Raw genomic sequence first — 17,538 nt, 5'->3', positions numbered from 1 at the left:
TATGTCTTGAATAGGTATTAACATAGAAGAACGATGAAGTTAAACACAACTAATTAGGGGCAGCGTACCAAAATGCAAAGCAATAATGAAGGAACGATTTTTAATATGAACCACAGCTAGAATCCAATCAAAATAGTAAAACTGGCATGCCACATGCTAATATTCAACTAGCAAAAATAAAAGTATATGAATTAAAGATGGGAAATGTGATATTTCATGATGATACACTATAAATTGTGAACATAAAGAGTTCAATTCAATCAACGGCCACTAAATAGCAATGATTCACTCGACATGGAGGTAAATGACATGGCATATGCGTTAGATCCCTCATACTTGACAAATGCTGAATCTTTGGTATTTAATTGATTGAGCAGAGGATCAGGAAGAGGAAGGTCACCATGCAGGATTTGTGTTACTCGCCTAATGCTCGGCCTGGCTGTTGGCGAAGGATGTGAACAGAGTAATCCTAGTTTCAGCACCAGCTCTAACTCCTCTGCGACATACTCCTCTCCCAGTCTTTCATCCCTTGTTTCCACAATTGTTCCCTTTCTCCAATTTGCCAACACCCAATCCAACAAAACCTGCTGGTCTTCTGCTTTCTCTGGCTCTATCGGTCTCCTTCCACAAGCAACCTCTAGTAGGAAAACACCAAATGCAAACACATCACTGCTGGTTGTGACCCGGCAAGTTCTAGACAGCTCGGGTGCCAGATAACCAACTGTTCCAGCAAGATGGGTGGTTTGAGGAACACCACCGTGATCATATAATCTAGCTAATCCAAAGTCACCAAGCCTCCCGTTCATATCACCATCCAGCAACACATTGCTGGCCTTGACATCTCTATGAATTACAACTCGCTCCCAGTCTTCATGCAAATACAACAGACCAGAGGCCACACCTTTGATTATCCAAAATCTCTGACTCCAACTAAGAGTTGATTTGCCTTCACCGAATAGAAATTTATCAAGGCTCCTGTTTGGCATGTACTCATACACCAAGATGAGTTCACCTTCACGCCTGCAGTAGCCCAGTAGTGGCACCAGATTCCGGTGTTGAAGCTGACCGAGGCTAACAATCTCAGCTACAAACTCCCTCACTCCTTGTCTTGATTCATGGCACACTCTCTTGATTGCAACTTCAACTTTAGTGTCTGGCAGAACTCCTCTGTAGACCCTGCCAAACCCTCCAACGCCCAGAAGATACTCATCCTTGAAACCTCTGGTTGCCTTGTATAGTTGTTTGTAAGAGAACCTATGAAGCTCGAAATCTAGCTCCCAGTCCTCACGAAGCTCAGAGAATATTTTCTTTCTCACGCTTATCGTCCTTGCACCAGCAGCAGCCATTAGCACAAGTACCGAAAGAGATAAAAGAAGCCACATTAATATAGTCTCTGTTTTATCCTTAGATGATGTCATCAATGAAGGGAGCCGAGGGAGGTTAGAGATATTAAGCTCAGGAACTTTTCCATCCATCTTGAAGCTCCAACCAAGAATGTAATGGAACGAGCAAGGTAATCCTGTTGATGCAGAGAAACCGGCATACATATGGTCCAAAATTACGTTAGAAAGATTTACAGTAAAAGATAAGAGAGCCAGCTTGGGTTTAGGCATAGAGAGAGGAGATACTGTCACATTGAGCTGCATATTTATTCCATCATATTCTATCCAAGCTATCATTGGCTCACCACTCACAAGGCTTAGATTCTTAAACTGCCCATCATCATCAGATGTAAAACCTGTAGGCTCTGACTTACTAGATATACCACCATTGATGTCAATCCCTACGTGGTTGTCATTAATGTCAGCCATTTCAGTATCTTCAATGGTGTCAAATTCAACAGCGAAGATGTGATTCAATGGATTTCCATTGTTGCTTGAATTGAATAGGCCAAGGTAACGAGTCGGAAATGTTTGGATCAAATGCATGGAAGGAGATAGAACAAAAGCAAACCCGTGGCCGCCGAACATGGGGTACTCAGGGGTGATCGCGAAGACAAAGACAGTAGAGAAAGAGATGACAGTACCCATTGGAGATCTTTTGAACTGAAGTGGAACAGTGGAGAAGGCATGGCCTTGCTCATGCTTGCTGATATTGGTCAGTCTCAGCAGACCATCAGAAGTCAATGTTGCCAAACCATCCAGGCTGAGGTTAGCACCCTTGAATCCATTATAAGTAAAATCACTTGCAGTTGAGAGTGCAAGATTCAAAAGGAGATGCCAGATGAAAATTTTCAAAAGCATCCTGGAAAAGGTCGTCTGAGTCTTTGATAATCGTTAGTTATCTTCTTTAAAGCTTGACAGTTCGTAGCTGAAACAATAACAGGCAGATATCTTAGAGACGGTACTCATTGACGATATATCTATATCAACATGGTTCAATTAACCTATATATCAATATCAATGAACAAGGGATCATCTACTTTTCCTAGATTAGAATCAGTAAATTTCCAAACAGAGCACTAGCAAAGTCATCATCAAGATTACTGCAAATGATGACCCACAAAACACAAATATAGCTTAACACTTAATAGAATGTATTCAGTGCTTTTTAGACTGAACTTTCCATAGCTGAATGACAAAGGAACTTTCTCTATTAATGCATGTGGTTTCAAAATAAAATAAAATAAAATAAAATAATGACAAAGGAAAGGACTAGAAAACAAAAATCAACAGGAACAACCTTAAGTAAAAGAATAAACTTCAGAGAGAAGGCACAGATTGTGAAGTGATGCAGCTAGCAGTTAAGCTAGTAACATGAGACTTCATCAAAGAAACAAAGCATGAGTGGAAGAGGAAGGAAACACACACCAGGCTTTCTCTCTTTTGAGGGAGTGCGCTACAAGATCATCAACCACTGGATAGACTTCCATAGACTCTGTATGAGACCTCAAGCAGATGACTTCCTGTGGAAATTGGTAAAGACTTCACAGCGGTCATTATAGTACTGTCAGAATGACATGAGCGATCCTCGTTAGTCTAGTGGCAGTGGTTCACTGAGAGGCGGCTATTATTATCATCTTCAATAAAAAAAAGAAATTCGATTTATATTTAGACTACAAATCAAAATAAGGTTTTTTTGACTGCAGAATCATTCATTTTTATCCCTTTTGAAAATTCTTATAAAGTATTTGTCTTTACATTTGGAATCACAACTGACATGTGTTCTCTTGAAAATGAGATGTAAGTAGAAAATAGACAAACGGATGGCTGTCAGATTGAGTCATTAACTCCAAACTAACCTGCAGGGAAAGGCACATGTTCTGAAGCTTCCTGTGAATGTGATGCTACAAACATAACTGGTCAAGCTTAATTAATTAAGTTCCGACAAACAACGTTAAACTTTCCTCGTAAAAATCATAATCAATCAAACTTGGAGAAACCATAAAATAAAATTCCACTGAATCTTCAGCTTTGCTGTATCAATTAAAGCAAAGAGAACAACTGCACACATTTACCATAGCACTCATGTATCATTTCGATGTCTTGAATAGAAATTAACATAGTAGGAGAAGGAAGAAGTTAGACACGACTAAAGAGACAGTGTACCAAAGTGCTAAGTAATAATGGAGGAAAGATTTTTCATATGAACCACAGGTAGAATCCAATCAAAATAGTAAAATTGACTTGCTAAGATTCAACTAGCAAAAATGTATACATACATGTATTAAAGATGGGAAATATGATATTTCATGATGACACACTATAAATTGTGAACAGAAAGAGTTCAATTCAATCAACGGCCACTAAATAGCAATGATTCACTCGACATGGAGGTAAATGACATGGCATATGCGTTAGACCCCTCATACTTGACAAATGTTGAATCTTTGGTAATTAATTGATTAAGCAGAGGATCAGCAAGAGGGATGTCACCATGCAGGAGATGTGTTACTCGCCTCATGCGCGGCCTAGCTGTTGGCAAAGGATGTGAACAGAGTAATCCAAGTTTCAGCACCAACTCTAACTCCTCTGCCACATACTCCTCTCCCAGTCTTTCATCCCTTGTTTCCATAATTGTTCCCTTTCTCCAATTTGCCAACACCCAATCTATCAAAACCTCCTGGTTGTCTGCTTTCTCTCGGTCTATTGGCCTCCTTCCACAAGCAACCTCTAGAAGGAAAACACCAAATGCAAACACATCACTGCTGGTTGTGACCCGGCAAGTTCTAAACAGCTCGGGTGCTAGATAACCAACTGTTCCGGCAAGATGGGTGGTTTGAGGAACACCACCGTGATCGTATAATCTAGCTAATCCAAAGTCACCAAGCCTTCCGTTCATATCACCATCCAGCAACACGTTGCTGGCCTTGACATCTCTGTGAATTACAACTCTATCCCAATCTTCATGCAAATACAGCAAACCAGAGGCCACACCTTTGATTATCCAAAATCTTCGACTCCAACTAAGAGTTGATTTGCCTTCACAGAATAGAAATTTATCAAGGCTCCTGTTTGGCATGTACTCATACACCAAGATGAGTTCACCTTCACGCCTGCAGTAGCCCAGTAGTGGCACCAGATTCCGGTGTTGAAGCTGACCGAGGCTAACAATCTCAGCTACAAACTCCCTCACTCCTTGTCTTGATTCATGGCACACTCTCTTGATTGCAACTTCAACTTTAGTGTCTTTCAGAACTCCTTTGTAGACCCTGCCAAACCCTCCAACACCCAGAAGATACTCATCCTTGAAACCTCTGGTTGCCTTGTATAGTTGTTTATAAGAGAATCTATGAAGCTCGAAATCTAGCTCCCAGTCCTCCAGAAGCTCAGAGAATCTTTTCTTTCTCACCATTATCATCCTTGCAGCAGCAACAGTCATTAGCACAAGCACTGAAAGAGATACAGGCAACCATATTGATATAGCCTTTGTTTTATCCTTAGATGATGTCATAGTTTGAGGGAGCTGAGGGAGGCTTGAGATATTAAGCTCAGGAACTTTTCCATTCATCATAAAGCTCCAACCAAGAATGTAATGGTACGAATATGCTATTCCTGTTGATGCAGAGAATCCCACATACATATGGTCCATAATTATGCTAGAAAGATTTATGGTAGATGATAAGAGAGGAATCTTTGGTTTTGGCTTCCCGAGAGAGGACAATGTCACGTTAAGCTGCATATTTAGACCATCATATTCAATCCAAACTTGCATTGGCTCACCACTCCAAAGTCTCAGGTTCTTAAACTGCCCATCATCGTCAGATGTAAAACCAGCAGAGGCTGACTTGTTAGATATCAGACTATTGATGTCAATGCCTACATGGTTGTCATCAATGTCGGCTACTTCAGCGTTGTTTAAGGTGTCAAACTCAACAGCGAAGATGTAATTGGATGGATCTCTGTTGTTGGTTGCATTGAAGAGGCCAAGGTAGTAACTTGGCAAAGTTTGCAACAAGCGCATGGAGGGGGAGAGAACAAAAGCAAACCCATGGCCGCCGTACATGGGATACTCAGGAACAACGGAGAAGACAAAGACAGTAGAAAAAGAGATGACGGTATCCATTGAAGATCTTTTGAACTGAAGTGGAACGCTGGAGAAGGCATGGCCTTGATCATGCTTGCTAATATTGGTCAGTCTCAGCAAACCATTGGGTGTCAATGCTGCCAGTCCATCCAGGCTGAGGTTAGCACCCTTGAATCCATTATAAGTAAAATCACCAGCAGTCAAGGACGCAAGCTTGAATAGGAGAGTATAGATGAAAATTTTCAGAAGCATATTGGAAAAGGTCGGCAAGGTCTTTGATAATTGTTAGTTATCTTCAACAATGCTTCAGAGGTTTTAGCTGAAATTATTCACAGATTAGTCAGCACAATAATGTGTAGGCACCTTGGATACATATAGCCAATCAATTGTAGAGATATGAAGTACAACTAGCATTCCAGAGAGGATTGACTCAGTCCCCAAGACTAGAGTTTACAAGCAGTTTGACTTCCAAAGGCATAATCTTTACAATTAATGATTTCAGAATCAGAAGAGGAAAATCAACTAGCTAACTGTATAAAACTATACATTTACTGGAGAAACATGTGATGATCTCACAATGAATGTTATGAACATAAGAATTCAATCAACAGCGGCTGAACAGAAACATGCCCTTGACATTGAAGGGCTGATAGTTCATTTCTTGAAGCCTCACTCTTGACAATCATTGGATCACTGAGATGATTATGCAGCAATTCAGGAAGAGGAATGCACAAGGCATAAACTTTATTACTTGCAACACTCAGGACTAACTCTCAGTACTAGGTACGAAGTCAGACACATGCTATGGTTCAAAATTTAAAATTTGAATGGAGGATATAAAAATGGAGATCTAATAGGTATCAACATTATGGTCTCAACAACCAATATATACCATTAATTTCAACTTGAATGGCATGCCTCCTAGATAATAAATTTTTTATGTGAGGATTTGGGTATGGATGTTGGATTGAAGTAAGGTTCAGAGAGGGTAGAGTTGTAAGAGACTTTGAAATGAGATTTGAATGTGAAAGTTTGAAATGTGGACTTAAGGAGTTGGGGGACTAGTTTGAGAAAGGTTTCTTTATTCAAGACTTGTGTTCAAACGTTACAACTTAAGGGGTACTTATAGTAGTTTGTACAAGGTTCTAGAACTTTCTGATTTTTGACAAAGTAATCTCTAAATGTTTTTTAGACATTCTTCACATGTAGACCTTAAAAACTATTCAATATTTTTTTTCAAAAATATCGCAACATTCTTATCCAAGTCTGTAGATATCCCTTCATGATTTTATCTAGAGTTCTCTTCACTACTGTCAGAGTGCTTTAATTTTAACAGAAATCTAGTCTAAAAAAATGTTCTTTAGCTGCTTAGCACTTTGCACTGGCATAAGCAACTGAGGAAAACCATTGTTTTATTTTGGATATGGAAAATAGAACTAAACTTTCACCTTCACATGTAATTCATGGTTCAATACCATCATTGCTATAAATGTTTCAAAGTGCCATCTGACAACAAAAATATTTTTTAATTCTTTAAAAGGATGAGGCTGCTCATGTTGGATTGTAGATAGATGAGGAAAATTTAGAGACCCTTAGATGCAATCCAAACATCAAAAGAATAGAACTTGGAAACCATCACTAGATCTAGAAACTCAACAAACAGTTCTAAATTGCAACCACAAAAAGAAAAGGAGGCTTAGGTTAACCAATCTAACCCAAACCCCATCAATATACTAAACTAGAATACAAGCGATGAGACAAAAATATCCTAAGATTAATTAGCATTATCAACTAGATATAACAGGCACAACTGAGGGGAGAGGGTACTGAGATTTTAAGTCATACTAACTTTTATCGTGGAAGGAATTTTATAAAAACCATTGTCAGAATTCATTCTAACTACAGTTAAATAGAAACAATCCACTTGACATGGAGGGAAAAATCATAAGGCATATTTGAGCTTTATTGAATCAATAGAACATCAAATTAACCAGTAGATGAAGAATAAGATGCCAACATTCATGAATTGGTCACTTGCTATAGGTAAGGAACAAATAAAGGAATCCAAGTTTCAGTACCAATCTAACTCCGTTCTAAGCAAAGCTCCCCCAATTTAGGATTAACCTTTCTCCAATTTGCAAGCACCCAATCTACAAAAACCTGCCAAATATTAGGTTTCTCTGGCTCAATTGGTCTCTTTTCACAAGAAAATTCAAGCAATTAAGCTCTAAAGAAAAATTAATCACCGCTAGTTGTGACCTTGCAAGCCTTTGCAAACTAAAGTCCAAGACAACAACCGTATTTAAAGTCATGGCACCGAAAGTTCCCAAACTAATGCGTTGAAACTTCTATATTAACAGAGACCAATCAATATCACAAGAATTAAAACGCGAACATCTACAGTAGAATGAAAAAAAAATCTCCCAACAGAGCACCAGCAAAGTCATCATCAAAATAACCAAAATGATGAAAACAAGCATGCAAACAAAACTCAATACTTCATTCTCCATAAAACGCATCCAATACTGAATTTGAAGGAGAGAAAAGCGTAGAAAAACAAATCAACATGCGGCTTTATGAATCAATGGAAGAGAAACACGCACCAGGCATTCCAGAGATAATGCACTCCCTGGATGTCGAGAAAGCTGGATGTTTGAGTCGCCGGAAAGGCTTACAGCGATTTCCTCTCTTTGAGACTTTCTGTCGAACTGATGACGTGCGCAGAGAAGAAAGAGAGGGAAGAAAAAAAAAATAGAGAGAAATGCTGTCGAAGTCCCGCCCGCCAACGAAGCTGCCGTTATATTACTCGGTACATACCCAGCAACCCCCTTGCTCTGTTGTAAAATACTAAATTACCCCTCAATCTCTGAGATATATATATATATATATATATATATTCAAATAGTTCGCAATTCAAATAGAGGTAGCTCGGTCTTATTAAAAAATAAAAATGGATAAATTTGTAATTTTATAAAAGAAACATATAAATAAATAAAATAAAATTTGTCGTATGGAGTAGAATTAAATAAAGGACTATAGAGAGACTGGTTATGACAATCCACTAGAAATGGATAGCCTAAAAAAAAAAAAAAATCGCTATGATACTATGACACTAAGAAAACGATCAGTATGTAGATCATTTATCCTTAGTGTCACCGTAGAGATGTGATGTGAGCTTAGCCTGTGTTGATGTGGACATCAAGTTCTTCAAGATCGATAGCTTATCGTTTCGGAAATATTTTATAAAAGTCCTTCATTAAAAGTATTTAAAAATTCAATGTAAATATTATGGAAAAAAAAACCTCCGTTACATATAAAAAATGTAATTACAAGTAGTGGTGCCTGACATCTGACCGACATGTCATAGTTGAATCCTTTTAGAAAGGTGCCTGCCCGAAAAAAAGATCAATCTTTTTAAATAGTTAGCATGAACATTCTCACTCTAGAGAATTGGCTATGAGAAAATGTAACATGCTGTAGACCACCACCTGTGGTCTCTGTTATGCAACAATTGAATCAGTAAACCACATGTTTCCTTTCTGCCCCATAGTTGATTATATTTGGCATTTTTTTTACCCAGGTGTTTAGCCTCCACTCCCCACCTAGATCCATGCATGACTTATGGGAGAGCTAAAGAGCCCAATTCCCCCATCCAACCTGAGAAGCAAGGGATCTCCTAGTTAGGCCTATAACATGAAATATTTAACTAGAGAGAAATGCTTGTATTATCCGTGATAAGTACACTACATGCTCTTCCATTATTGTTAAAATAATTTACATATTTCTATCATGGATTATAACTACACCAGATGCGATGAAGACCCTGTCAGAAAACTCAGTTGTGCTAGCAAAACATAGTTTAGAGTTTTTTGAACAACATACAGAACCAAGCAATCGAGAAAAAAAATCATATTAGTAGAGAGCTACCACAACTAGACTACTTCTAAGTCCTCCCTTAGATGGTTGAAGACTATCCTATTTTTACTATATTATCATTTCTATGTTGTGAGCTATATTGGTGTTTGTTACTCCTATTCCACCAGTGAAGTTTTTGTGGTCATCTTTTAGTCTCTGCTCATAGTGGACTGCGTTTGGATGTGTTTTTTGTTTATTGTTATTTATTTGTAGGTATTGTGTTTTATGCATTTTTTTCTCTTTAATGGAAGAATATGGTTTACTCACCTTCGGAAAAAAACATAAGAATAATAAGTGCAAATTATTCATTCTGGGCTAATTTGAAAATTCTTATAAGCTATTTGCCTTTTGGAAAGTAAATGAATTAAAACTACATTAAAGTCACAAGCCTCATGCGACCCTTGAAAATGGGATTATTATGAGTGTGAAATTGACACCCAAATGCCTGTCAAATTAAGCTACTTCCCTGCCAAAATAGGGCATTGACTTTGAAGTATCCTGTTCGAAAATCTAAGCTCAATGCATGTGACAGTCTTTCATCCTTAAATGTGTTGCTGTTAATGCAGGCCATGATTAATTGTCCATAAACAAAGTTTATAAGAAACCAGTGCAAATCCTTGCAACAGAAAGAACAGAGGCAATTTCATTCAACCTTCAGCCTGATTTTATCATTTAATCTCCACAAAGTTGCACATAGATTACATAACTAAATAAAAGAGAAGAACAACAACATATTTATCAAACTAATTTCATAGCCAAAGATCACTACTTAATACAAGAAAAGAAAAGAATAACTGCAGGCATCAGCGGCCATCAGAAAGAAGAGAAACAGTTGAAGGAACTGAAGATGGACAAGATAGCATGAAGTTATCAAATCCTTCATCTGCATGAGAGATCAAGAAATCAAGATTCAATGAAAAAGGTGAGAATTCTGGGAGGGTGGAATCTCCATTCAGGAACTGCATGGCTTGCCTCATGCTTGGCCTGGAACTGGCCATAGGATGACAACAGAGCAACCCCAGCTTCAGCACAAGCTCCATTTCTTCCAAAACATACTGTTTTTGTAGCCTGCCATCACAGGAAGCAATAATGTCTCCCTTTCTCCAACTGTCCAACACCCATTCAATCAAAACAACATCCTCTCCATCTAAATCTACGTTGGGTTCTATCGGCCTTCGGCCACATGCAACTTCAAGAAGGAACACTCCAAATGCATACACATCACTGCTTGTTGTGGCTTTGCCTCTCCTTGCTAGCTCTGGAGCTAGATACCCCATTGTCCCCATAACATGAGTTGTCTGAAAATCAGTCCCATGATCATACAATCTAGCAAGGCCGAAGTCCCCAAGCCTTGCATTGAATTCACTGTCTAGTAACACATTGCTAGCTTTGATGTCTCTGTGAATCACCACCTTCACCCACTCTTCATGCAAGTAGAGCAAGCCTGAAGCCACTCCTTTGATGATTCTGAACCTCTGGTTCCAGTCCAGACATGGCGTTGTTTGACTGAAGAGATACTTGTCAAGACTGCCGTTGGGCATGAATTCATAGACTAAGAGTAGTTCTCCCTTACGGCGGCAGTAGCCCAAGAGCTTGACTAAGTTCCTTTGCCGGAGCTGGCCAAGGCTCACTATCTCAGCAACAAATTCCCTTATTCCCTGTCTTGATTCATGAGAGACTTTCTTGACTGCCACTTCTGCTTTGGTTGTGGGTAGCACTCCTCTGTGGACACTACCGAAGCCTCCAAATCCAAGAAAGTGTCTATCCTTGAAACCTTCTGTGGCTTGGAAGAGTTCTTTATATGAGAAACGATGAGGACCATACTCCTGTTCCCAGTCCTCGCGTAGCTCTGCAAATTTGGCTCTCCTGGCCACTACATGCCTGATAATCAAAACTGCTGTTAACAAGCATAGAGACACAGACACAGCCAACCAGACTGTCCAGAGCATGGATTTATGGTTCTTAGTGTTGCTCTGAGGGAGTGAAGGCAAGCTGTCAAGATCAAGATCAGTTGCCTTTCCATCCATATTGAAACTCCAACCAAGAATGCTATGGGAAGTAAGGTCATCACCCTCAGATGATGTGAAGCCAACATACATCTCCTCTAATATTTGGCTGGAGAGATCAACATTGAATGACAGGAGAGGCCTTTTAGGCATTGGCACTCGAAATGGAGCTAAAGTCACATTAAGTTGCAAAACTTTGCTGTCATATTCTACCCATACCTGCATCCGCTGCCCACTGCTAAGACTCAGGTTGTGAAAGTCTGCATTAGTATTACCTGTATAATATCCAGTAGTGTGTGAGCTGTTTGAAATCTCACTCTGAATATCAATGCCAACATGGTTGTCATCGATGTCTTGGAATTCTGGTGTGAGTATGGTGTCAAACTCTACACCAATGATGTGGTTCCCTGGGTGTCCATTGTTTGTAGAATTGAGAAGGCCCATGTAGTGGCCAGACTCTCCATCAAGCGCCTTGGTTGGAGAGATGCAGAAGGTGAAACCATAGCTGCTGAAGCCAGGGTACTGGGAAACAATGGCGAATACAAAGGTGGTGGAGAAGGAGCGAGCAGCAGAGGATGGAGACATCTTGAAGCGGAGCGGGGAAGGGTAGAAGGCCTGGCCCTTGGATTGCTGTGTTGCATTGGTGATTTGCAAGATCCCATTAGCAGAGAAGCTTGAATTGCCATCGAGGCTGAGATTTGCATTGTGGAATCCATTGAAGGTGAAATTGTAGTCTTCAGCAGAAGATGTGATGTGTAGTAGTAGAAGCCAGAGTACTGTCGTTCTCAGAAACCAAGATATCATCGGGTTCATTGGTTGCTCCAAATCACAATATATAACTCTTCTGGGGAATGAATTCCGGTTCTCAAGTCTTCAAAATCCATAAACTTGGGAACTTTTTTCTCCATGCAATCCACATGTTATTGAACTACTGACTGGCTTCCAATTGGAATCTGGAAGGCAAAAGCATTGATTATGATTAATTAGAAGAAAAAAATGAGCCCACAAAAAGAATTGGATTTGAGCATGAACTTTACCGAACTTGCATCATGCATCCATGTTGAACCATCAGCAGCCTCCTGAACAACCCACAGATGCATAAGGTCTCATATAACAATACTGCTCCTTTTGCATTTTATATGATAACCACTGCAAAACTCACCTACAGGCTATTAATAAGACATCTGTGTTGAAGATAACTTTTGTTGGTTCTCTGAGAAGGATGAAGCTGCACATATTTGATTGTCAGTAAGATGGAATAGTTGAGGCCTTAGAAAAGTGACTAGCCTCCCTTATTCTAGAAACTACTGCATGAAGAAGCAAGGCGCGAAAATGACATTTTAAGATAAATCACAACTAACATCATTCAAACAAACGAGAATGAAATTTATTGAAACTTACAAGTTACAATTATACAGATTTCAAACTAGTTAAACATGAATTTAGGAACAAACTGGAAAGACTGATATATATTGAAGAAAATAGAGGTTCTTTCTTAACAAACAATGTGAAACAAAGTGTTAATTCAATACGTAAAGTGCTTCAGTGTGGTTCTGTCAATGGCCACAAAACTAGAAGCTCCTTTATTCACCTCTGAATCAATATCACTAAAATGACATTGATAAGGAAGTAGTGGTGGAAGAAGTGCATCGCCATTTAGAATCTGTGTAACTTGTCTCATACTTGGTCTGGCGGAAGGCAAGGGATGTGAACAAAACAATCCAAGTTTCAAAATCAAATCTAACTCTTCCAACGCATAGTCCTTTCCCAACCTTGGGTCCTTTGTCTCATATAAGGTTCCCATTTTCCAATTTGTAAACACCCAGTCCACTAAAACTTGTTCCATCTCTTGTTTATTTGGCTCTATGGCTCTCCTCCCACAGACAACCTCAAGTAGGAAAGCTCCAAAGGCAAACACATCACTGCTGGTTGTAACCTTGCAAGCTCTAGCAAGCTCAGGTGCCAGAAAACCCAGAGTTCCTACCACATTGGTGGTCTGAGGAGCCATACCATGATCATACAATCTAGCAAGTCCAAAATCACCTAGCCTTCCATTCATATCACCATCCAGCAACACATTGCTGGCCTTAATGTCCCTATGGATCACAACTTGGTCCCAACCTTCATGTAAATACTGAAGACCATATGCCACACCCTTGATTATCTGAAGTCTCAGACTCCAATCAAGAGTTTGCTTGGTTTCACTGAATAGAAATTTCTCAAGGCTCCCGTTTGGCATGTACTCATACACTAAAAGAAGCTCTCCTTTGCGCCTGCAGTACCCTAAGAGCTGAACCAAGTTCTTGTGCCGGAGCTTACCCAGGCTCACAATCTCTGCCACAAACTCCCTCATTCCTTGCTTGGATTCATGAGAGACTCTCTTAACTGCAACTTCCACTTTAGAAGCTGGTAGGACTCCCCTATAGACCCTACCAAAGCCTCCAATTCCGAGAAGATACTCATCCTTGAAACCTCTAGTTGCCGTGTATAGTTGTTTATAAGGGAACCGGTAGGATTCAAAATCTAGCTCCCAGTCTTCATGTAACTCCGAGAATTTTTTCTTCTTTGCTGCTGTAACTAGGACAGCAGCAGCAGTTATTAGAACAAACACTGAAAGGGCCAGGGGCAGCCATAGTGACAGAATCTTCTGATTCTTTTTAAATGATGTTGAAGTTTGAGGAAGTGGGGGGAGGTTCGATAGATTAAGCTCTGGAGCTTTACCATCAATCTTAAAACTCCAACCAAGAATGTAATGGTATGAATAACTAGTTCCAACTGCAGCAGTGAAACCCACATACATATTGTCCAAAATAATGCCAGACAGATTTATGGTTGAAGACAGGAGGGCAATCTTGGGTTTAGGTGTCCAGAGAGGAGCTAAAGTTACATTAAACTGCATATTTATTTCATCATATTCTATCCATACTTGCATAGCCTTACCACTCAAAAGAATCAGGTTCTGAAATTTGCCATCATAATCAGATGTAAAACCAGCAGATGTTGACTGGTTAGATATAAAACTATTGATGTCAATTCCAACATGATTGTTGTTAATATCTTTTGCTTCAGGGCTATACCAAGTGTCAAACTCAACAGCCAAGATATGATTGGATGCATTTCCGTTGTTCGTCGGGTTGACGAGGCCAAGGAAATAATTTGGCGAAGCTTTGGTCAAGTCTTTGGAAGGTGAGAGAACAAAAGTAAAACCAGCACTACCAAGCATTGGGTGCTCAGGGAAAATGGCGAAGACAAATGTGGTAGAGAAAGAAATAACATTGTTTGCTGGAGATCTTTTGAACCTCAGTGGAACAGGAAAGAAAGCGTGGCCTTGTTCATGCATGGTAGAATTGGTCAGCCTCAGTAAACCTTCAGATGTGATTCCTGCCAAACCATCCAGGCTTAGGTTCACACCCTTGAAACCATTGTAAGTAAAATGATCACTTGCCGAGAGTGCGAGTTTCAAAAGGAAAGCCCAGAAGAAAATTTTCAGAGGCATCTTGCAAAAGTTTGTCAGACTCTCTGACATTGTTCGTTAACTTCTTCGAAGCTTTATGGTTAATGGCTGAAATTAATCAAATGGATAGATCAGCATGAGAGCATGTACTCATCTTGAAGGCAATCTGCTAAAATGATATGAAGAAGAACCAGTGCTTCAGAGAGGATTGACGGCCAAGAGTATAGTCTAAAATCTGTTTCAAGTTCAAAACTTCACCAGCTTTTTTGGGTTTAAGTTTTAGAATATGAATAGGGGAATCAATTAAATAACTAGATATAGATATTAAAGACAACCACCTTGAAAATTCAGTGGGTAACAACATTAAAGAGTTGGCAAAACTCTTTGTTTCCAAGGTGAGAGACCTCAGTCTGGAGCTATGAGAAAATACTATTGGTAACAAATATCATGAGGGAAAGGTGTCACTCTCGAACCCATTAAAACTTTATTAATTTGCATAGTCAATAAGCTTGAATAGAACAACAAACAGTGGAAGTTTCAGAGTAAAGTTTTCCAATTGTTTTTGGAAGAGATTTCCCAAGTCTTTATATAAATTTGCCTACCGAATTGAGGATGCTTGTGACTATGGTTCTCCGTAGACAAGTCAGCAGGGTCCCAAGCAGACAATATTAAGCCAGTCAAGCAGGAAACTTGTACAAGTTAGAATTGAGCACATCAAGACAAAGAAACAAAGACAACAGGTGTCTGGTGCACTTCAATCCCACGACAATTTCTTGGAATTTCAGGTCACCATTATCTCATTTTGAGATTTATGGATGAAAAGAAACTTGGACTTGAGGAATAGCATGCTCATGGAGAATGATACTTTTGTTTTTTTCGGTTGAAGGTGGAAACACCATGTGATAAAGGAATACTTACAAGAGCAAACTAAGAGAGAATATAAAGAGTTGATATGAAATAGACAAAGAAAACAAAAGGAAGAGACCGCCCTTAATCATTAGGAATGACTGGATAGAAAGAAAAGAGGGAGGGACCAAAAAAAAAGGACTCCCAGGAAACAATCTCCTAAACGGATCATCCGTCCATGGCAGCATAAGCATAATGAAAATGAGGTATCTTCAGTCGATTCCACAGTTGTAGACTCATCCAAGCTGGACGAGGAGCATAAGAAATTGAGACTATGTTTGATAGTAGACGCGGAATCCTCTAGTTTCAATCCCTATGGAGATCGATACCTAGACCTATATATATATATATATATATATATATTCATATTGCTTTACAACTGATTTGATTAGACAAAAACAGTTTACTAACTACATAGCATCTGCAGTGTATCATGACACTGCACCAGTGCTTACTCACTATATTATTCATTTGCTTGTAAAATCAGTGGACTTTCTCGCTCGCACTATTCCCTAATTTAAAATTGAGAAGACAAACCTATGCTTCCAGTGACTGCTAATTTCTCCAAGTACAGTTTCTTTTGCAGAGAACTACAAACTGTATCTACCCTCAAAGCTTGTTTAGTTACAACACAATAGGATTTCTCAAGCAAGAGCTACAACAAGTCCCTAAATGGATGTCCCAAGTATAACATAATGGAAGAATTATAAAAAAAAAAAAAAATTGCAAAAAGAAAATCAGAGCCCAAGAATGAGACAACAATCTATGGAGTATATAGCTTGGCAATTCTATATTATTGCAAACCAAGTAAGCCAACCAGATCAACACAAATGATAGCATATACACTTCCTTCTTAGAATTAGTTAAATTACAAACACAGCAAAGGCAAAATCAAAATCAAAGCAAGCTCCATAGAATCCATTCAATGCTAAGAGGAAAAGGAGCAATCTAAACTAAACCAAAACAACTTCACAGAATTCACCAACAATAAATTCATGGCAGATTAAACTATGCATGAGAGAAAGAGAGAAAGAGAGAAAGAGAGAAAGAGAGAAGACATACCATGTATTGCAGAGAGGACCCAGTGGCTACTAATCAAGAGCACAACTACTCCCAAGACTTGAAGAAGTGATTTCCTCTCTTTGAAGCTTTTTATCGAGCACATGATGTGCAACAGTCCATAGACATTTAAGTGCAAGCGGTTAACCGCTGCGAGCTGTTCATATCCCGCGGGAAGGACTTGGCATGTTGCAAAAATTATTATTATACAAATTATTGTGACTTTGATGTGAAATCTGAACTAAAAAATTTGAACAAGTGATCTCTCCTATTCCTTTATATTCCTTTATATATATATATATATATATATATTTTTTATTGATAAAGTGGATAAACCACAAATGCATTAACAAAGAGAGCAAATACAAAGTACAAAAGGTAAACAGACCATCCACTAAAAGTGGAAGCAAAAGGACACAGACAGACAAGATAAGACAGTCCGACAAGGACAGAAAGGACGCCCTGAGACACAGAAGGGAGGAGGGAGGGACTCCACCAAGACTCAGAGCCACAGAGGAACACTAGCCAGAGAGCTCCTCGTGCCTATCGGGCGCCAACTCCTCGCGAGGAAGGCCTGAGAACTGGATGCAGCGCTGGACCGCAGCAATAGACTCCTCAAGCTTGTGCAATTCCCTAGCAGAGACCACTGGAATCCAAGAGATGTACATATGACAAATTTTCATAAACAGAGCATGCATAGGAATAAAAACTGAGTTGAAGATACAGTTATTT

General features: G+C 39.2%; 3 protein-coding genes across 10 annotated transcripts; all 3 read right to left on the bottom strand.

Annotated features, from left to right (window-relative positions):
- Positions 1-205: 205 nt before the first annotated feature.
- LOC120274777 (L-type lectin-domain containing receptor kinase SIT2-like) lies at positions 206-2,804 on the bottom strand. The gene is made up of 2 exons (XM_039281312.1): positions 2,683-2,804; positions 206-2,310 (listed from the first exon to the last, which is right to left on the bottom strand). Exon 2 carries the CDS (start codon positions 2,241-2,243, stop codon positions 261-263), a length of 1,983 nt encoding a protein of 660 aa, XP_039137246.1. The 5' UTR covers positions 2,244-2,310; positions 2,683-2,804; the 3' UTR covers positions 206-260.
- Positions 2,805-3,299: 495 nt separating this feature from the next.
- On the bottom strand, positions 3,300-8,211 carry LOC120274776 (L-type lectin-domain containing receptor kinase SIT2-like). 3 transcript variants are annotated; one of them, XM_039281310.1, is made up of 3 exons: positions 8,070-8,211; positions 7,545-7,626; positions 3,300-5,785 (listed from the first exon to the last, which is right to left on the bottom strand). In XM_039281310.1, the coding sequence occupies exon 3, from the start codon at positions 5,716-5,718 to the stop codon at positions 3,736-3,738; it is 1,983 nt and encodes a 660-aa protein (XP_039137244.1). In that variant the 5' UTR covers positions 5,719-5,785; positions 7,545-7,626; positions 8,070-8,211; the 3' UTR covers positions 3,300-3,735. The 3 variants fall into 3 exon arrangements, with proteins under 3 accessions (XP_039137244.1, XP_039137245.1, XP_039137243.1); XM_039281311.1 differs by having other exon boundaries at positions 7,545-7,616; XM_039281309.1 differs by lacking the exon at positions 7,545-7,626.
- Positions 8,212-9,998: 1,787 nt separating this feature from the next.
- Positions 9,999-17,057, bottom strand: LOC120274592 (L-type lectin-domain containing receptor kinase SIT2-like). 6 transcript variants are annotated; one of them, XM_039281135.1, is made up of 4 exons: positions 16,810-17,011; positions 12,550-12,615; positions 12,425-12,466; positions 9,999-12,340 (listed from the first exon to the last, which is right to left on the bottom strand). In XM_039281135.1, exon 4 carries the CDS (start codon positions 12,198-12,200, stop codon positions 10,185-10,187), a length of 2,016 nt encoding a protein of 671 aa, XP_039137069.1. In that variant the 5' UTR covers positions 12,201-12,340; positions 12,425-12,466; positions 12,550-12,615; positions 16,810-17,011; the 3' UTR covers positions 9,999-10,184. The 6 variants fall into 6 exon arrangements, with proteins under 6 accessions (XP_039137069.1, XP_039137072.1, XP_039137070.1 ...); XM_039281138.1 differs by having other exon boundaries at positions 12,430-12,466; XM_039281136.1 differs by having other exon boundaries at positions 12,554-12,615.
- Between the last annotated feature and the right edge of the window lie 481 nt (positions 17,058-17,538).

This window comes from Dioscorea cayenensis, chromosome 13 (assembly GCF_009730915.1).
Source record: "Dioscorea cayenensis subsp. rotundata cultivar TDr96_F1 chromosome 13, TDr96_F1_v2_PseudoChromosome.rev07_lg8_w22 25.fasta, whole genome shotgun sequence".
Taxonomy (NCBI): Eukaryota; Viridiplantae; Streptophyta; class Magnoliopsida; order Dioscoreales; family Dioscoreaceae; genus Dioscorea; species Dioscorea cayenensis.
This window is presented reverse-complemented; position numbering and strand designations above follow the sequence as displayed.